The sequence below is a fragment of the Meriones unguiculatus genome, chromosome 2, assembly GCF_030254825.1.
Source record: "Meriones unguiculatus strain TT.TT164.6M chromosome 2, Bangor_MerUng_6.1, whole genome shotgun sequence".
Classification (NCBI taxonomy): domain Eukaryota; kingdom Metazoa; phylum Chordata; class Mammalia; order Rodentia; family Muridae; genus Meriones; species Meriones unguiculatus.
The window spans coordinates 169,765,468-169,787,444 of record NC_083350.1 but is presented as its reverse complement, the minus strand read 5'-3'; the positions used below and the strand labels follow the sequence as shown (position 1 = coordinate 169,787,444).

Here is a 21,977-nt window from a genome sequence, read left to right as displayed (position 1 = left end):
TGTTCTTCAACGGTATGTGATTCCACTAGATTACTAGTGGAATTCTAGTGGGTTCTCAACAACCCTTATTTAGTGTTTCTGAATGTAGGACATGAAAGAAACAATCAGCCTCCCTAAAGTGACTTTACTAACTCTAAATAAGGCCCAAAGCTGCCACAAGGCTCAAAGAAACAAAGACCTTAGTAGGTAAATTACAAGGGTGCTGTTAAATGACTCTAGTTGAGAAGTTATCTCTAGTTTTAATAGCTAATAACAAAATGGCACAGCTCGTGAAGTTTCTTCAGTTGGTGTAGAAATAGCTCAGTCTTAGCTCATCACCTAGGCAATCTCAGAACTGCAGGTGGCTACAACACAGGTGTCAATTTCTCAAGAATAAACAGGAGTAGGAAGAAAGAGGGGGAAATAAGTCCATGTGGCTATAATGATCTCAACATGGGGAGCAATGTTAATTGTCCTACAGATTCCCTACACGAGCTGGTAAGTCTACATTCTGTGGAGCATTAATGGAATCAGATCCAAAAATCTGAATTTATAATGAGGATCTCAGCAAGACTCTCCAGTTCCTCACCTGTTTGACTAAGACTTAAATTCTAACAAGAGGACAGGTATATCCCTTGATTATAATTTCTTCCTGCTGAGAAACTTAAAACTGCAAATACTAGGGCAGCCCCCACAACACACTAATTTAGTCACATCTGAGTTGTTTTTTTAATTCCTCAGGAGAAAGCAACCAAGGTTGGGATCCAACTGAAGGGGTGAAGGTTTCCATGGGATATTACTCTTCCATATATATAGCATGTCTACTGTTGAAATGTGACATCTTTATAATTTGGGAACTCATCTGGCTGTTAAATGTTCATAAATGCTAGAGCTTGGCTGGGAACATAATACAGTATGACCTGGGATGAATTCCCAATTATATCCCCCCACCAGGAAAAATGGAAATGCAGCCGCAGCAAAAGCTACTGCTGCTATGAAGACCTGATGTAGCAAAAGATAGTTTTTCTCTGCCATCTGGTACAGCTACTTCAATAGAGACAAGAGGGAAATCTGAAGTCAAAAACATTTAACCTGTATCAGTTTCCAGTTAAATCCAGACTTGAGTCAATTAAAGGAATATCCACCACTGGGCTAATAATGAAGGCTTGCCTTCCAACATCACTCTGTGGATTCTCAGAGATAGAGGGGGGAGCATCATGCAGCAGAGCAGTGTAAAAGCAGCAGAGTCAGAACACTGGGACTGAGAATGTTGGTACCATTTCTGGGAGGCAATGGGGCCTCCAGAAGTCCTGTAAGAAACAACACTGGTACAGCATATTTATCCTTGATGAACACAGAGAACTTCAAAACCTACCTCTTCAAACCAGAAACAGGAAGCCTGAATCCAGCTCCTGCTCTGGCAATGGCTAACAATTATGCATACATATTTGCTGTCAAGACTAAACATTCTAGCAGCTCTTCCAAAAACACAGAGCAAAGAGCTCACCCTGCATATCTGTAATGAGCATGTTCAAGAATCTGAGATGATCAAACCCCGATGGTATGTTCTTCAGCGGAGGTGGGAGGTGCGTACGCTTAATGTTTTTAAAGAAAAGGATATAAATTATACAGCTTTTCCACTGTCTCCTGCTATGCTTTTTCTTGTTTATAACTAAGAATGTACTTTGGCATGTGACTTGATTGGTAGTATTTGCCAAGCATACTCACGGAGTACAAACCTATAACCCCAGCACTAGGGAGATGGCAAGGGTCAGATGAACTTGAGGCTGAGCTACATATTCCCTGTTTCAAGGAGCTAGATAGAATGAGAGTGAATATTCAGTATTAGGTTTGATGTTGGAACTTCATAAAATAAAGTAAATAGATTAAAGGTGACCTGTCCAGGTCCGCACATCTACTTAACAGCAAGGCAAACCACTAAGACACACAGTGTTGCCTGTTTTACCTGAATACCTTCATTCTCTATATAGAATAGAATTGTTTATTCCACTGAAAGTGGCCATCAGCAGCTAAGTACCAACACAGTAAGGAAATCAACAATAAATAATTTATGGTTGCATTTACTCCAAGAGGAAGGGAGAAAACAGTATAATTCTCTCACCAAGATGCATCTAAAAACTTGTCCTCAAAAATTATGTTGTTATATCCAGCAGAATTGAGCATCAGTGATAGGCCTATTAAAACATGGCTATGATTTATTTATTTGGTTTTAAATATTTTCTGGTCTGCCAATTTTGAAATAAATTACATTTTTTCACTAATCTCACTTCTTCTAATACTTACAAAGAAACAAAACACAATTACATAGACAAGTGTCCCCTGTAACAAATGGAGTAAGTCAAAACTGCCCTTGATATCAAGTGATAAATGTTACTACACATGAAGCCCAAGCAAAAAGCAAACAGCCTCTAAGGCCAGATGGTTTTAGGGTTGGCATACACAAAATGGAAGGATGATTTCCTCTAAGAAAATCTGGCAGTTGGCTCTTAAAGTCACTGGTAACCATTTCCAAGTTGAACTTGTCTCCTGTAACTCTTTTAGTGGCTCAGATGAACTCCTGTGACATTATCAAGTATATAGTACAAGGCAAAATGACCTCATAGGAAGCTAGACAGTAAACATGGAAATAATCTATGAACCCCTTTATCATGTGCAGGCATGTTTTGGAGAAATTTTTTTTCAGCATTAAGGACTACATAATGGACACTTAACATATTAGAAAAACACTACATCTTTAACTCTAATCTTTCTGAGATTTGCTATACCATCAGTATTTAGAATGCAAAGATTACAAACAAGCAGCACTTCTAAAGGTGCACAATGACCTGACCAGTTTGACACTACGCACGGTAGTAAGCAGTATGTATGCCACAAAACAAACTTCAAGGTAAGAACATCTTATATTCTTCCCAGTTCCTGCTGTTTACAGCACAGACACGTTTTGCTTGAACAGGAAGAGTTCGTTATGTCATCAAATATTTTCTGATGTCTTGGTAATAAGCACTGTGTACTTGTCAGTTCCCACTTAGAAATAACACAATTCTCAATCTGCTTAAATCTACCACATACTCCTTTTACAAGTCCATCAGGACAACTTTCTCACTGGGACAGACAATGAGCACTTAACTTTTGGTTAAAAAAAAAAATACTGTTTCAGATATGGGTATCTGTTGTTACAGGGAGATTTTTTTCTTCTGGGTTCAGCCAGGAAGACAGTATACATTGTTTTGTTTTCATTTAACACAGAATCCCAAAAAGAAATTGGTACTTGAATATTAGAAAAAAAATTCGTCTCAACTAGGCAACAGACTGCAAGTTAAGGTAAAAGCAGGCGAGAAAAACATGGTCATACTTCTTAGACTTGAACTTTCTGCTGCCCGATTCCTCAGGCTTGTGTGACTGTCATAAAGAACCTGAGGAACTGCTGTCAATGGCATCAAGTCCTGCACTGGTCTTAACCCTCCAGAAGTTAGGAGAAACGGTGTTGGCAAATACCTTGCATCCGTCGAGACTTCTAAGAAAGAAGTGATAAGCCTGTCTACAGACCTACGGTGTCCTTTTACAGCCCTTTCCTAAGGGACAGAAACTTTCCCTTTCGCACTTGTATGCTCTGGGCATGCGTAATGGCTTCTGTGACCTAGTCCTCTGACCAGGCAAACAATAATGAGTTCCTACCTTAACCTTTTCTGAGACAGCCTGTTTTGGAGAGGGAGTATCTGAGACAGCCTTGGAGAGAGAATAAGAACTCTGCACAGAGCTGTAGGGACGATAAAGCTCCTTGTTTACAGTAACAAGATGACGGTGAAAAGCATGGCATCGGTGTGAAACAAGCTCGAAGAATGACAGCACTCAGTTCCTTTCTGCCATAGTTGTACCTTCAAAAAATTAAGTACTTCAATAATAAATTCCTGGTATTTTACATCTTTGAAGTATCTTATATTTTACTTCTCTAGTATCCAGCCAAAAAATGTCTAAACAGCTTTCTTCTACCTTTCTATGGCATGAATAGGTCTTCCTCCACCTTTGGAGAAATAAATTACTTACAGGAAAATTCAGATTCTCCAAAAGGCACACATAGTGAGTCATACTGGTAATTAAAGGGTGTTTTGTTTCTAACAGTTCCTAGACATGGGCAAGCAGACAGAAGCCACAGTCACCGGTCGTCACAGACAGACATCAAGGACTCATACATAAGAATAAGTGAGGCAAAAGCAAAAGCAATCTGTCTGCATGTGGGCAATGGTGCCTTATTCAGCCACACATACTAAAGCTTCATTCCCTTCTACCGATCCTCAGATCCTCAGCTCCGCACTTACACCGTGTGCTGCTGCTATGAGAACTCAGATATGAAGTAGCTGCTTCAGTAACATTGTTCACAGTATTGCATGTCATTAAGAAGTGGTTTCTAATGAGCCTCAACTGCACACAGTTCTTCAACAATAACACATTTATTACTCCCACTCAGTGGTTCCCGGGGGCTTTGATGTTAGGTCATACATAATTCTAGAAATTCCAGGAATCTTCTTTATCTCAGTGACCATCTTTAGCACCACCTGTTTACCAAAACAAGATTACAAGAAAAGTGAGAATCCACCACACGTTCAATAACCTTAAAAGGCTTGTGCTTACACCTTAAAACTAAAATATGATCTATTTTGGCTATTACTCTTCATATATTAGAGATGTCTCTGATTGTATTTAGATTATCTCTCTCTACAGACAGTGACTTAAGTCAGTACTCCTCAAAGTGTTTGACATTTGCTATAGCATCCAAGCATGTCACTTTATGTGTTAACACAATACTTCATAAATTATCTATGCCTTAATCATATAAAACACTACCAAAACATCACAGGAAGTGCAGCTTGGTCACTTGACCAAGGACAGCTTGACTACTGGATGGCCTTGATGATCTGACAAACTTGGCCATAAGGAAAAGATGCTAACCATTCCCACCAGCCAGCCAGCAGACCTTGCTAGAGCCTCCCATTAGCACATTAGGAAAGAGCCCCACTAGCCAAAGTCTCAGAGTTCAACTTTTCACCTACTGCTGCTCAGTAACTCCTTTGGCATTCCACTTTGGTAAAAGACAAGGACAGTGGTGGAAAAAAATGGAATTGTATGGTTCAATTGCTACAGTGTTTGCCTAGCATACCCTACTGAACAAGATCCTGGGATCAATTCCCAGCATGGTGGCACATACCTATAATCCCAGCCCTTAGGAGGAAAAGGCAGGAGGATCAGAAGTTCAAGATAATTTTCAGCTGGAGGTTCAAGAACAGCCTAAGATACACAAGACTGCATCTTAAAAAAAATAACTGTAATCGCTGATACATCAAATCTCATTCTGATTTCTTAAAAAACCCAACTCTTCTCCAATCCTAGGATTGTGTCCTTTATATAAGAAAACTAATATTAGTAAGTAAAAGTCAGCATGGTTATGTTCCATGTAGTAATCAGAACATGCAGGCACTTGGAAGTTGTATTAGATTTAAAATCCCTTTCAGCCACATCGTATTAAATAATAAGTGGAGACCGAAGGGGAAAAAAATGAGAGGATCTATCTTATAAACAAAGAACGAATCCTAGAATTACAAATTGTCAGAGCCTATTTCTGTCACTGTACTACGTAATATGAGGGATCGGCTGTATATTAGAAGAAGTAACATCAATCACCTCTACAGGAATCTCCTTTCCAGGTGTTGCAGGCACCCCAGTCATGAAGTCACTAGTAATAAATGTTCGAATAACCACAGATCTCTGGCAGGAAGGCTGCTTCTGAAGTGGATCTCGATCGAAATGTAATGGGGTCAAAATCACTGGCATCTGGCTAATTTTACCAGCATACCCTAGAGAAAAAAATAAATAAATAAATAATAATAATAATAATAATAATAATAACATAGTGCTTATGAACACCACACAGTGGAAAGATACTCTAACGTTACTCAAGGAAATCCTAGCAAAGAATCTTTAGTTATCTCTCCTTCCTCCTACCACCACTTGCACAAAGATACTTATTAATCATACTGAATTCAAATACTTCTTCAGCATCAAATGTGAATACAGCAGAATTTTGTGCAGCTGTAGCAGTTCATACCTTCGCTCTCAGCACATGGAAGGCTGAGACTAGAAGGTCTCAAATGTGAGAGCTATCCAGACTATATACTGACAGCCCACAAAAGAAAAGAAGTATCAAGGGAGAGTCAATTTCTGTTATTCGAAGTAGTCCCGTTTTCTACACTATGAACACCGACTTAGTGATCAGCAGCCTACTTTTCCCAGGGGAAATACAAGAATAAGTTCCTATAAAACTCTGCTCAAATTTGCTGTTTGCAAAACCAAGCTTTAAATGTATGTCTTTTTAAAGACATCTAATTTAAGACTTATTTTAGATCCATCAACATCAAATCATTATCAGTGGAACCACACTTTGACTTTTCTAACACATGGATCTTCACATAAGGTATGCTACAGCTCAGGGGCGTAGCTAGCTTCAACATTAACTTCAGGGTGATTTTTCAATAGGAAATTCATCAATAATTAAAAAAAAAAAAGAAAACAACAACCCTGAAAATGTTAAAAGTACAACAGCAAATATACTATGACAAGAACACTTGTCCATAAGCTGAAATGAGAAGAGTGATTCTGTGATCCACCGCATCTGCTGTGAACACAGCATGACTACACCCATTTTTTTCTACTCTAAGTGTCTGTAAATGAATGCAAAGATTAAATTAATTTTATTTAAAAAGCAACATTATGGAACCTCCTGTAATAAAAAGCAAAAGCTACACCCTACTGCTAAACATTATTAACTCCAAACTTATAATAATAATAAAACAACCTTGCTATACAGACTGCAGTGATGAACAGAATGAGCCACTTACCAGACTCCCTAAGAATGTTATGGGCCTCAAAATCAGCTTGGCGTAAAGTACTGAGCACCCCTGTTGTCAAAAAAGTTGGAGTAACATCTGTAGGAGGTTCTTTAACTGGTGGGCCAAAGATGTAGACGACTCTAGGTGGAAACAGGCAGAGAAAACATGCTACTCTGAGAAACTGTGCTTGCGGCTTTGGTTCATCTCAGTACAGTTCATGCTCCAGAGACTCGGAAGTCTGGCTTTCTCAACTCTCTTATGTTTAACACACCAGCTCCTACAAGTTAACACTAATAGGTACATTTCAGGTATCTATACTAAAGACAGAAGGAGTCTCAAGCAACTCTTGTTGGTTAAATAAAAAATATTCATTAAAAAAAAAAACTAGAAAGACACAATTATGAAACATTTAATTAGCAATTCTGGCACTAAACTGGATTTTTTGGTTAGAAGTGTTAAACATCCTTTATTTGACAACGTATACCATAGCAAATATAATATTTAGTAATTATTTGATAGTATAAGCCACACTAAACTGCCTTTCTGTAAGTAAAAGGAAGCACTTTGAATTTAGGAAATTTTAACTAAATTGGCACAGTCAAGTACAATACAGACAGTTGCTGCCTCGTCTTTAACTACTGCCTGTGAAAAGCTAATGATCACAGACACAGAGGGGAATCCTGCTTAGTTCTGAGACAGTAAGACTTCTTCACTGTCATAACCAATGACATAATCTACGTATTAATCCAATCTGTGAGGCAGCACTTTCCATCTTTGTGAAGAGGTGAGCATTGGTAGTTAAGTCTAGCCTTATATTACAAAGATTAGCAATGACAGTATTTGTGAAAGTAGAATTGCTATATTGAGAGATCATAGTCACCTTAATGCAAGCCAATGTAACTTAAATCTGGACTGTCAAAAACTTTCTATAAGCTTTTCATGATCCGAATTGATTTCTGGTATACAACTTACATTATGGTAAACAGACATTCCATATTTGTTTTATAATAAACAGACAACCTATAATAAACAGGCTATTACTCATAAATAGCCTTTTATGATAAGCTATTAAATCTGCATTTTCTCCTTCCTTAATTACAGCAGAGATCATTTTTGGTCTAAGGATGCAATGGTGGGATTCTCAAAATTCTCTATTAGTATATCCTCCTTCTCCTGTGTCCCTGCTGGCATCTGTGTAAGAGAATCCAGTGGCCTGACATGTCTTCCTAACCAAACAGACTATGGAGATTCAACACAGTCTTTCGCTTCTCTCCATTTCACACAGTGCAGCACAATTCTGAACAAAACATTTTCTTGCCGTCCTCAACACTGGCCAGTTTTGGGAGGGTGAGATTGGGAGGGAATGAGGGAGCGGGATACAGAGTTAATAAAATGTAACTAATAATAAAAATTTTTTAAAAATTTGCTTTCCAGTAACTGACACCACCACAAACCTGATCCTAAGCTATAGGACACACCAATCAACTGTTGTCTTAATTAGGATTTCTACTGCTGCAGTAAAACACCATGACTAAAGGTAACTCAAGGAGGAAAGGGTCTGTTTATTATACTTCCAGGCAACAGTCCATCATCAAAGGAAGGCAAGGCAGGAACTCAAACAGAGATAAGATGTAGAGTGAATAAATGATGCAGAGGCAATGGAGGAATGCTACTTACTGACATAAGTAGCTCCATGAGGAGCACCTCATGGCTTGCTCAGTCTTTCTTTTATTATCTCAGACCACGAGATCAAGGGAGGTATTGCCCTCAATGGGCTGGGACCTCCCACATCAATTAACTAATTAAGAAAATGCACTATAAGCTTGCCTACAGGCCAATCTTATGTAGGCATGTTCTCAGTTGAGACTCCCTCTTCCCAAAGGATTCTAGCTTGTGTCACATTGACATAAAACTAGCCAGCACAAATGTCTTTGACATTTTTGGATATATATGTGTCATATAACATGTGTGGAGATTATAGAGGACAACTTGGGAAAGTTTCTTCTCTCCTTTTGCCATGAGGGTTCAAGGGATCAAACTCTGGTCATCAGATTTAGTGGCAATAACCTAGCCACCTAGCTGGCCCCTAATTTATTTAGAATTATTTTTCCTTGGGGCTGGAGAGATGGCTCAGTGGATTAGGAGCACTGTCTGCTCTTCCAGAGGACCTGGGTTCAATGCCCAGAACCCACATTGGAGCTTAAAACTGTCTGTAATGGCAGTTCCAAGGGATTTGACACCTTCAACCTAATGCACATAAAATAAAATTAAATTAATTAAAAAAAATTTATTTTTTTCTTAAATAAGCAAAATAATTATACTGTGGTAAGGATCAAAATATAGGATAATGTTGTTAAGTATTCCTCTAACCATAAGCAAAGCTCAAAAAAAGAGACAAGTTTATCCACAGTACATTACAAAGAGCTGTGACTACATCTCTTATTTACATGTATATATTAGTCTTCTGTTAACCAAGACCTTAAAGCATATATCTTCCCTTTACACTTCATCCACACACCCTCTTGTCCTCTGCCAACTGCAGAACATACCTGTTAATGTTATGACACATTCGAGGTATAAGTCTGGCAAGGAAAATAAGAGATTCCCAGTCAGGTTCATCTTTACTAGAGATTCCACATACATAACTGTAAGAACGACAGTCACCCTGTAAAAATAAATGCAATCAACTTAACAGTTAAGTCAAAAGATAGGTTAGAAAATATTTTCCACACTGACACTATTAGTAGTTAATTTGTTTTTTAAAATACATCTGAAAAATATATTCTAGGTATTCATCTGGTGATACAAGTAAGTCGTCAATTAAAATAAGCCTCACTAAATCCCACCTGGATCAATTCAGGAATAAAGGAACTATCATGGACATTTCAAAAATTTATATGAAGCATGCCGATATTCCACTTGAATGCCATTCCAAATGGCTGCCCAACTATGGCAAACCAGCACATTTAGTTTGACAGGCAAGATTTATTAGCTGTAGTTATTGAGTAAAGAAGTCTTTTAGTTAGAAATAAATGAGTGGAAACAACTTGTATTCATTAACTGAACTGATTAAGAAAATGACTATATATACATAAGGAAATGCTATTCACCACTTTGAAAATGAAATGCTTTCCTTTGCAACAATAAGGATAAAGTGAGATCTTTACATTACGTGAGGTAAGATGGGCACCAAAAGGGAAGTACCACACGATCACACTCATAGAATCTTAAAAAGTTTATCATATGGAAGTTCAGAGTACAATAGTGGTTACCAAAGGCTGGAGAAGAGTTAGGCATGAGGGAGGTACAAAAAAGATGAGGAAGGGTTGATCAAGAACATAATGTTACAAAGTAGAAGTTGAACAGTTTGAATACATAGCAATAGCAAACACTTCAAGAGCAGACTTAAACATAATGTATACATGCATCACAACATCGAGGGAGCTGGTGTGGAGGCAGGAAGGCAGAGATCTTCATTTGCGAGAACCCGAAACAGGACAGAGAACACCCCAGGGGGTACAATCAGGAGTCTTAAGAGTGGTGGGAGGCCCCGTCTAGACCAGGCTGCAAGGCTTAGCTGGTACTACAAAAGCTCCTGAAGGGCAGCAGCTCTGGCCAGCACATTTGCCTGCCAGACCTGCAGAAACAAGAGACTTCACCAGTGCTCTATCTGTCACGTGCAACTGCCCATCTGCAAGCTACAGGACTCAGAAAAAGACAGACATCTATACATCATCTTTCTAAAATTATTTACATGGGGGGTGGGTTTACCCAGAGGCCACCAGAGGCCCTGGAGCTATAGGTATAGGGTGTGAACAGCCTGACCCAGGACCTGCTCTGGAGGAGCAAATGTGCCCCCAGGGAACCAAAGCCACAAGTGGCTAACAACCATCTGTAACTTTAGTTCCAGGGAATCCAACTCCCTCAACTGGCCTTTGAGGATAACGCATTCACACAGTGCAAACACAGGCAAGCAAAACATCCATACACATTAAAAAATTTTTTGAAAAGAAATCAGTCATCAAGCAAATGCTTCAAACAAATATTTAACAATTAAAATTTTCTTTGAAAAAGTAACCATAATGGGCAACTATTTGAACTCAACTCTGTATCTAGCAGGAGCTGCAAGTACACAAATTTTCTTAGTAGACTCTGAAGAGTTTACTTTTCAGCCTGCTGGTGGTGGCACAGGCCTTTAATCCCAGCACTCGGGAAGCAGAAGCAGGCGTATCTCTTGAATTTGAGGCCACCCTGGTTTACAGAGTAGTTCCAGGACAGCCAGGGCTAAGCAGAGAGACCCTTTCTCAAAAAGCTACAAAAAAAAGTGTAATTTTTTTACTACTGTAACTGTGTTGCAACTGACCCCCATGTGTCACATAAGAACTGAGACGTGTTTAAAGATAACCTGTCTATACTTTTACTTTTATATTTACATACATCTGCCTGAAAATATCAGAGCAAACCCAAAATAAGTCTAAGTATGATAAATAAACTGATCCATATGCCACTGAAGTAAAATCCGTCACATATTTCCAAGAATACTTAGTAGTCATTTAAAACCAACATTAAGTTACAGGTGCAGCTTTTTAAAGGTAAGGAAACTAGACAAGTGTTCTGTAACCAAAGCTGCTACCTGAGCCACCTTACTGAGCCGTTGTAGCTTAATTTAAAAATAGTGAAATGTCACAAATATACATGAATTTCAATCAAGGAGGGATTTAAAATTCAGATCAATGTATTTAAGAGTATGTTTTACCATTAGACAATCTCTAAACTAGTAAAGTTAATCTGTTCCTATAAATAATTCTACTATAACATTTTTACCTTTCTAAATTAAGAATGTAATTTCACATTTAGTATTCCAAAGTAACTTCAAATTCAAGCCTTATGAAAACAAGTAGCAGTTAATCCAATGAGTGAGTTCCCGTAACTCACCTGCACACCCACAGTCTTAATTGGCAGCAAGAAAGCATTCAGTGAATGAAGACTTGTAATTTGCATGAGCTTCTCTTGGTCCTCTTCTGTTGTGCAGGCTTTGACTCTCTGTAACAGCGTATGAGGCTGAGAAACCAGACATTTTTTAAAATTAGTTTTTAACAGAAGATGATATGGAATGTGCTATTTGCTATATATACTAGACCAGAAATTCATTTCTGGGAGAGGAAATATAAATTAAATTTATACTGAGATATTTACTTTCCTTTCACCTATTTTTTTCTCATCTTATATTTTCCCTTTTTTGCTCTTTTTGAACTGGTGAGTCTCCCAACTCATTTATTTCTCCTTTACTGGTTTGAAGTTAAATCCTTGATTTCTACTCATATAGTTCCCTCTAAGTGTAGTGTGGATACTTAAAGAATCAGCCTTTCTGTCCTTTTGGCACTACAAGCATTTTTAATGCTTTGTATTTTGTTAGTTTTTGAATAGTAATAAATATATTGGTAGTTAACTATTTTATGCAGTCTGTTTGAGTCAGTTTTACTCATTTGTAACTAACTTTATTTGCTTACCAATCTCTCTTGCACATCTAAGATCTTCTGTCTCATTGCTATTCTTAAAGCCAGTGTCTTTAATCTTAATCACAGTTTCTTAATCACAGCTCCACATTCCAAACTAATGAAGTCAGAAATCCTAGAGGTGGGCAAGGATACACCTCAAAGGCTCCCTTACAGCCAGATGTAGCACACACCTGGAATCCTAGCACTACGGAAAATAAGGTACAGGATCATGACTCTGTCTCAAAAAACAATTACTAGTTATGTGTAGCCTTTCTTGTTCTCTTTGCTACAGAAAAGGCTAAACATTAGGAGATGAAGAAGGACTGAATGTAGGTAATGGACACAAGTAATGAAAGAAGATAAAAAGTTAACTGTTTTCCTAGTTATCATGGACTTAATTTTTGGTGCTGGATATGTAGACTAAAATATATTCAATAGTGACAGTATAAAATACAATGTGAAGCTTCACAACCTTACAACGGCTATTACACTGTTCTAATTACACAGAAGTTCACTAACGTGTACAGATGTTCGGTCTGGTTGTTCATTATTTGCAAATTTTTCTAATAAAACTTATTTTTTAAAAAATAAAGAACAAAAAATAAATCACACCCACTTTACTTCAAAACATTAAGAAAAACAACTACCTTAAATTCCTCAAGTCAAGGGCTGTTGGGAGAATGCTCTTTTCTAGAAATGACTTTATTTCTATATTTGCTCTAGTTCTTGGATTGCATCCAGTCCTCTTGCTAGGCACTTGAGCACCTGGGGTTTTTGTTTGTTCTGTTTTCATTGTTTAATTCTTCTCTCATACAATATACCCTGACTGCAGGTTTGTCCCCTACAGTTTCTCCCAGCCATGCTGCTCCATATCTTCCCTCTCCTGCAGATCCACTGCTCCTCCATTTCCCTTCAGAAAAGGCCTCCCAGGGATAGCAACTGAACACTGCATTACAGGTCACAATAGACACAAACTCTCATATCGGGGCTAGACAAGGCAACCCAGTAGGAGGAAAGGGGTCCTAAGAGCAGGTGAAAGAGTCAGAAACATCCCCCACTTCCACGATTAGGAGACCCACAAAAACACTAAGCTAAAAAACTACATTATTTGCAGGGCACCTTGGTTTTGCTATTACTTTTAACAGTCTTGGGATTGCAGGTATGTTTTTCCCCCCATGGCTGCTGCTGTTGTTGACATTGTCTGTTTTCTTGAGTCGCTCCCTACCAGGAGTCAAGCAATTTCACTTAGCCAGTGTAACATCTGTTGTTTTGCTTAATCAATGCCATTATCTTTCACCAATTTGGAAAAACTCTTGTCCACTCCTCGGGACATACCTAAAACTGAACTTCTCATTCCACCCTAACTTCTTCAACCCTTCTTTCTGGTAATTTATTCAATTTCTGGAAATTCTTAACATCTATGCTTACATTCTCATTTCAGGTATATTTCAGTTACTTTCATTTCTAGAATTTAACTATCTCTCAGTTTTTAAGTTTCATGAAGCAATTCTGTTAATAGCTTTTCTTACATCATGTTCTCACATATATTGTTTGCAAACTCCAGTATCAAGAGTCACTGAAGATGTTCCCTAGTTATTTACATCTTGCTGGGTTTATGGTTGTGTTTTGTTCTCTATAAGCTCTTACTTTTTTGGAACTCTGGGAATTCTTTGGGAACAGGGTCAAGACTACTCAACAGAAAACCTATGGTGATACTTGCCTGACTTCTTGGAACCAGTAACAATCCTGGTCTACCTCAAATGAAACTTAATAACTTGCTATTTTAAAACACATAGGTTAAGAGATAACAGCCACAGCTGAAGGACTGGGAGATGGCTACACATTCTCAATTTGTAGCTGAAGTGCTGCTAACTAAGAAGACCTATGATCTAACTGCAGACCCTTCACCGCTCCAGGGTCTCACACTCAGACACCTATGTTCAAGAGGAACTAGCAGAAGACTACCTTAGGGGAGATTAGACTTCTGAACTTGACACTTCTACTTCAGTTAGGACTTACTTTCTTGCAGTAGTGACGAAAGAGCATCTTTACCTGGAACTTTTAAGGATAGGGAATATCCACTCCTCTCTGGTTAGACAGACAGATCTACCTAGTAGTCTGTTTCATGATACTGTTTCTGTTACTTGAGTACTCTAAGAAACTATTGTTCTGAATTTCCAAATGAATGACTTCATTTGAAAACAAAATAGCAATCTATTTTGTTTTTTGTATTGACAAAATACCTCAAATAATTTATTACCTTCTTAACACTTGCAGAAAAATCAGCTACTATTTTCAAAATATTGTTGGTTTCAGGAAAGTCTTTACAAATATAAGGCTCTTCAGCACATATTACTCTGATTGCCAGGCCAGGACCTAAAAATTAACAATTTTGAACATAAAATTTATAATTACAACTTTAATAGAAAACTGACACTATCTCTAAAACATAAAACCCTTATGAAATTAGGTTCTAACTGCCATCAAATGGGGTTTTGTCTTCTTAATTTAAGCCCTAGGTGGCATAAAACTTGATATGTAGACCAGGTTAGCCTTCAACTCACAGAGATCTGCCTGCCTCTACCTCCGAAGGCTGGGGAATTACTATGTTTTTAATTAATTAGACCAATATTCCAACTACTCATCTATTATAGAGAACTAAAACAGGTTTACACTTTAAACCCTCTCAGAATAAAACAGATGAAATGTCAAGACATTACCTTTAAATATCACTATTTTTTTTGTTCCAGCAAATAACTACTTAAAACTTTGTTGATGTTCATGAATTAATTACATAAAACAAACAATTCAAAGAGTGCTAAACATATGAAGTGCATATGAAAACTTAAAAGATTGGCAGAGGCTACATGAGAGGCTGAGGTAGAAGAACCACTTGATCCCTGGGCATCCAAGGCAACCTAGAGGTAGGGGTGAGGGGAAATCTGACCTTTATTCCTATCTTTAAAAACATAAGGGGGAACAAAGTTTTAAATTTTTTTCCATGAAATACACGACACACACACACACACACACACACTTATAGCATAAAAACCCTAGATCTACAACTAAGAATTGTGGAGAAATGTTATTAAAATATCTTTATATTCCGTCTTCATCTGGAATCAACATTATGCCAAACTCCTGGGAATCATATAGCATGTAAATAAAAACGCAAAAGAGAACGAGTCACATAATGGCACAAATACAGTAGACATTTCAAAGCATTTGTTCCCTATCATTCTCTCTCTTCTGTCATGTCACATATTCCCTAAAAAGACAAATAAACTGTACACACACGAAGGTGAGTCTACAGACAAACAAAACCCAAGTGTATTTTTACCTGGAAAAGGATGCCTGGAAACCAATTCTTCTGGCAGGTCAAGCTCTCTGCCTAAAACCCTCACTTCATCTTTATGAAAATCTTTCAGAGGCTCTATTATTTTTCCCTATAAGGAAAAAAAGGGGCCATAAGAGTTTAGACTTTATCATTTAAAATATTTTCTTTGAGGCTCAGAATTAGATGAATATTCAGTGGTATTAGTATTCTTTGTTGAAATACATTTTACATATAATCCTTGTAAGTCCTGTAAGTAAAAACAAATGTGGGTGGGAGAGATGCTCACTGGCTAGGAGCCCTGGCCACTCTCTCCTAGGAAGCACAATCAATTCCTAGCACACATACAATTGTCCATAAGTTCAGCCCCAGGGGATCCAATACCTTCTTTCTAACCTCCAACGACACCAGGCACACACAGACCTACATGTAGGCAAAACACCAAACACATAAAGAAAATTAAAAAAAAAAAAAAATCTAGGTCGACAAACCCACCAGGTCTCACCTGTTTCTCATAGGACAGAAGGAAGGCAATTGGAAAAAAATGCGTGCAAACCTCTAATCAGAGCACATGGGAGGAGGAGTTGCGCAGATCTCTGTGAGTTCTGGCCTAGCCTGGTCTACACAGAGACCCTGTCTAAAAAGACAACAAAATAATAACAATAACAACAACAACAAAAAACTGTTCTAAATGGTACCAAAAAATAAAAGAATAAGTCACAAAATTTGAAGAAATAAAAACATTTATTTTATGTTAGGATACTTTGTCTGCATGTATGTATGTGCACCACTGGCATGCACATCTGAAGCCTGGAACTGGAGTTCCAGCGGACTGTGACTGTGAACAACTTCAGCCTTCTGAAAACAGCCAAGTTCTTAACTGCTGAGCCATTTCTCCAGCCCCAGTAAAAATAATTCTAGCTCAAACTAAAGCTCAGATATAAACAAAGAATATGAGCAGACATTCTCTCTAAAATATACAAATGACCAATAAGTATTGAAAAGATTCTAGATATTCCTATAGTGAAATAAAAATAAAAACCTCAACAAGCTTAGTGTGGCAGTGCACATTTGCAAGCACAGTGCGGGGAAGGGAAGAAGACAGCAAGTTCAAGAACCACATGGAGATCCTGACTCAGAGGACAAAAAATAACAGAGATATCACTTCTCAAGAAACAGTGACACATCTATTAGGATGGCTATTAAAGACAAAGACAAAACAACAAATAATGATCAGAATATACATAAACTAGAACTTCTGTAGTACTTTTGGTTTAAAAGTAAATTGGGGGCGGGAGAGACGGCTCAGAGGTTAAGAGCACTGCCTGCTCTTCCAGAGGTCCTGAGTTCAATCCCCAGAAATCACATGGTGGCTCACAGCCATCTATAATATGATTGGATGCCCTCTTCTGGCATGCAGGTGCACATAAAATAAATAAGTAGCTAGAAGAAGAAAAACTACAACAAAACAACTAAATTAAAAAAAATAAATGGTACAACTGCTATGGAAGATGGCACAGAGGTTCCACAAAACAAACAAACAAATAAAAATAGAACAATAGAAAAAACTGAACAGCAATCTTGCTTCTAAATATGTATACTGAAGAACCAAAAAGGCTCTTGAAGCATTAAATGTATACCTACGTTCACAGTTACATTCATAATATCCAAATGACAAATGTATCACAAATGTCCACTGATGAATAATTAGTAGTAGAACTATGCAATGCTCCTTTGAAAAGAAGGAAATCTGGTCGCATAGTACAACAGTAAACTTTAAGGACATTATGCTAATAACAAAAAGGCAATACTGAAGAGGAAATAAAGGGAAGACACTTTTGTATGATACCACTTGCATCAAGCATACAAGGTCGTCAAACAGAAATTTAAAGTGGAAGGCCGGTTATCAGGCAGTAGGGTAGGGACAAAAGGAAGAGGTCTGATGGCTAAGTTTCAATTCTGCAAGCAGAGAAGGTTGCACAGATTCTGCTATTCTATTCCAGAAGGTGGGATTTATTTTGTTTTATACAATTTTAGAAAGAAAGATAAGTCTTGATAAGATATAGAAAATGGGAACTTCAATCTTTCCCATGGGAATGTATAAATTCAACATTTTAGGCTACAGTCTGGAAGGAAATCAAAATGTTAGAGTCATTATGAAATTTGGGAATTATTTCTTATTTCTGAGACACGGTGACCTGTCTAATCCTGGATTTTAACTTGGTATGCAGCTGGGGATGACCATGAACACCAGCTCCTCCTGCCCAGACTTCCTAAGTGATGGGTTACAGGGATGTACCACAGTGTGCTGGTCTAACAATTCTATACCTAGGTATCTACTATAAGAAAACACAACTTTACAAGAATTCATATTATCATTTCTAACAGCCAAAAGAAGAGCTGTTTACCATCTGCAAAATGTGAACACATATACACAATGAAATATTACTGGGCTATAAAGAGGAATAATAGTTTATACCATAGATGAATGCTAAAAGTACATAAGAACTTAAGCTACTAACCAGGCATTAGGCCATGTCTGTAATCACAACACTCAGGGAGTCGAAGCTAGAGATCGCCAAGGTCAACCTCAGCTATGGAACAAGTCAGGGCCATGAGTTATGTGAGACTATGCCATCTTTTAAAAACAAAGCAAAAAAGTGAATGATTAAAGGCCAGGTATTTTATGATAAAGTGACATAAGGTGTCCAAAACAAGCAAAACTACAGAAGCAGAAATTAGTGGTTTGAAGGGAATGGTGGCCTTTAATCCCAGCATGTGAGAGGCAGAGGCAGGCAGATCTCTGTGAGTTTGAGGCCAGCCTGGTCTCCATAGCAAATTCCAAGACAGGCAGGAGCACATACAGAGACCATGTCTCTGAAAAGAGACAGTGGATATCAGTTATCTAGGGACAGGAGGAGAGGAGTATGGCACACACTGAATGAAGAGTGACTAACTGCTAGCGAACATGAGACACACTGGGCTTCTTGTGAGGATGATATGAATGTTCTACACTTTGTCTGTGGCTGTCAGTCAGCCTGGAAGCACTGGCAAGAAGAAAGGATGTACGTAGTTTATGGAAAAGTTTGCACAAGCCTTTACCTCTTCTCTCAACTTCCTGATAAGTTCCGTGTCATTGTGGTGGGTTTTGATGAGTTCAGCTTTGCCACTCGCAACAAGGGATGCACTTTCGATTAGATCAGGCCGTAAAGTGCCTTGGGCAAGGAAAACCTCCTCTGGCTTCAGACTCATTTCTCCAATCACTTCATTGGCAATCTGTTACCACAAAAGCAGAACAGTCTTCTCAGAAATGAATCTTAAGTAAAGTTACAATGAAATTTAAGTCTTCCTGCAGTACCAACCAGGAAAACAGATCTATCAAACTACCAAAATTAAATTTCTGAAAACATGTATATTGTATGATTCGAAATTCCCTGAAATCTGACCACTGGTAAACTCAACAGAAGTGCAGTATCAGCTGAAAGGTCCATTCCTAAATGTCTGCAACAGCAACTTAGCAACATGCCTGCTTTTTAAACCGAGTTTCTACCTGTCAATAAGACAAACCGACAGATACACACACCCACAGTGTATATTAAAAAAAATAGTAATAAGCAAATTTTGTTATTTGATATAATGGTAAAAGCACTAAAGTTCACATAAAACAGTATACACTGAACACGTTAAAAGAAAGGTACCTTAACAAAAGTATCACCAATAATTTTTCTTTTCTCCTCAGGACTTGTAGTCATATTTAATGTTTTGCTAATTCTTTTTCGGGGGGTCCTGTCTTCATCTGAGATTGGCAGAGTAGTTGTTCCATTGTAGAAGGAATGAGCAGCATTAATCACTAGAAAAGATGGGAGAAGTATTTTAAACTAATGTATTTCTTTATATCATAAATATGTCAAAGCACAGAAAGAAAACCAAGATGTCCCCTTCCTTTGATGTTCGTTACATCTTCCTTACATAAACCAGCAATGGGCCAGCAGTAAGAGTTCAGATCTTGAAATTCATTCAGAGAACTCTGTAGCATTTAGATACAAAGTCACAACACTGCCAATGATGCTGGTTGCCTTCCCTCTGCTCAGTGTTCCACTAGAATAAGCCACTAAATACATAGAGGCCAAGAATTCACAAACAGTGGCTCTTCCACAGAAAACCAAAGTTCTCAGAACAGCACACTGACCAGTTTCTTCAGGAACTTGTATTCATATATTTACAAATACCTGGGTAATTTATTACTACCTAAGAGAAAGAAATTAAAGCTGGGGACAGTGGTGTAGGCCTGAAACCCAGCACCCAGGAAGGCAGAGGCAGGTGGATCTCTGTGAGTTCGAGGCCAGCCTGGTCTACAAAGTGAGTCCAGGACAGCCAAGGCTAAAAAGAGAAACCTTGTCGGGAGGCTGGGGGAGATGGTGTAGGACCAATAATAACAAGGAGCAAGAAATCATGCTAGGTCAGTGACAAAGTGTTTGGCTACAGGCCATGAGTTTGAATCCAAGCACTGTCAAAAATCAGAAGCAGGTAATGAGTAAAAACTATGATAACAGGTGTGGTAGTACACACCTTTAATCCCAGCACTCAGGAGCAGTGGATCTCTTGAGTTTGAGGCCAGGCTGGTCTACAAATCAAGCCCAGGACAGGCAGGGATGTCAACACAAGAGAAACCTTGTCTTAAAAAACACACACATAAAAACAAAAACAGAAACACACACACACACAGACACACACACACACACACACACACACACACAAAACCCAAAACTATAAGGACTATTTGGTCATAGAGCATAACTCCTGATAGGCTTCAGCAGGAGATGATAAAGTATTTCAATCAGGATCCATCCTGTAGGTCTTTCTCTTAACCTGGCCAATAGTAATCCTCCAAAGCTCTTGCCTGTCAACATTTGTGCAGTTCAACAGAGCAAGGGATGGAAGGAAGGAATCACCATTTAAAGTCACTCAGTTGTGTTCCTACTATAGAATCCTCCATCTAACTTCAACTATGCCTGGTGCCAGTGTTAAAAGTCAAGACCTCTTAGGAAACCATCAGCTTTCTCAAGCTGAGGACAGAAGTTGTTCTGCATTAAGGAAAAGGATCTGCTTTTCATGTTTTCAAGTAATTCCTGCTTTAAGCACACCCAGAAATGCGTTTCTCTCAAAATCCAATGTTCCATTTTCCTGAGCCTCCCCCCACCACCCCCAAAAGTCTGCAGACCAAGTCAGCTTGCTTCTTACTGGCTTCTATCCCACTTCAGCTCCAAGACTTTGAACTCCGATATTTTATCTATCCAATTTTTGTGCCACTGAAATTTCTCTAATCTAAAGACTCCCTTAGGAAACAGAATAAAAAGATAGCTTTAAAAGTAAGTGGGGTGGCTAACAAGAAGGCAACTAAACAAAAATGGTTATTACAAATTAACAGAAAACTAAAACTAAAGGCATCTCCAAGCCAACTTTTCCTTGGCCTGAATGTTCAGAATGTTCAGAGTAAATTCCACATAACAGACAACTAGACTGGAAAGAGAAAATTAAAGCTATCAACCTCTAGCTGCCTTTAAATATATATTTACAATTTACAATGTGTGTGTGTGTGTGTGTGTGTATAGACACCGCTGGGTCCCTGCTGGGACTTTGGAAGAAGACTGACTAGTGAGGCCCTATCAAAGTTAAATTTTATTCTCTTATCAGAGAAAATCCTCCTCAGACACTTGCATTTTACTACCTAGTGTTCTCTAAACTATGCTTATTCCTTCTCCTTTTATCTCTGCACCTATTTATGCCTTTGCTGTTAGTCAATCTTCAAAAAGGAAAGTGCTTATGTAGGAGTCATCACTTTATACTCAGCCTTTTAGCATTGATTCCAATTAAACTGATAATCTGATAATATAACTGCAAAATTACACTTTTAATCTATTATACCATTTCACTATAGCCGTAAGTTTTACCTTTTTCAGAGAATAAAAAATATCCATTAACGTAAATGTCACAAGAAAATACGTTTATTAGTGATTATCACTGTCCTTTACAGTAACAGTAACTGAGAATGTCTTCTTTTGAATATTTTGTCTGTATGCAAGCGTTCAGCTGCACACGACAGATATTATGTGTCCTCCTCTACCATGTTCCACCAATTTTTTATAGTCTCTCACTAAAAGCAGAGCTACCTAGTTCAGCCAGACCAGCTGGCCAGCAAGTCCCAGGGATTCTTCCCCGTTTGAGGGATTACACGCATTCAGACACATCCGGCTTTTTATATGG

The 21,977-nt window shown here is 38.2% G+C and overlaps 1 protein-coding gene across 2 annotated transcripts in view; it reads right to left on the bottom strand.

The window, feature by feature from the left end:
- Positions 1–4,429: 4,429 nt before the first annotated feature.
- Positions 4,430–21,977, bottom strand: part of Gmps (guanine monophosphate synthase) — a 39,512-nt gene continuing 21,964 nt past the window's right edge. For both annotated transcript variants that reach the window (XM_060378388.1, XM_060378389.1), the window contains 9 exons: positions 19,412–19,563; positions 18,816–18,989; positions 15,720–15,825; positions 14,640–14,755; positions 11,817–11,942; positions 9,431–9,546; positions 6,891–7,021; positions 5,677–5,849; positions 4,430–4,553 (listed from right to left, as the gene is read on the bottom strand). In XM_060378388.1, coding sequence (XP_060234371.1) covers positions 4,452–4,553; positions 5,677–5,849; positions 6,891–7,021; positions 9,431–9,546; positions 11,817–11,942; positions 14,640–14,755; positions 15,720–15,825; positions 18,816–18,989; positions 19,412–19,563 — 1,196 coding nt within the window. In that variant the 3' untranslated portion in view covers positions 4,430–4,451. The remainder of the gene's footprint in view (positions 4,554–5,676; positions 5,850–6,890; positions 7,022–9,430; positions 9,547–11,816; positions 11,943–14,639; positions 14,756–15,719; positions 15,826–18,815; positions 18,990–19,411; positions 19,564–21,977) is intronic.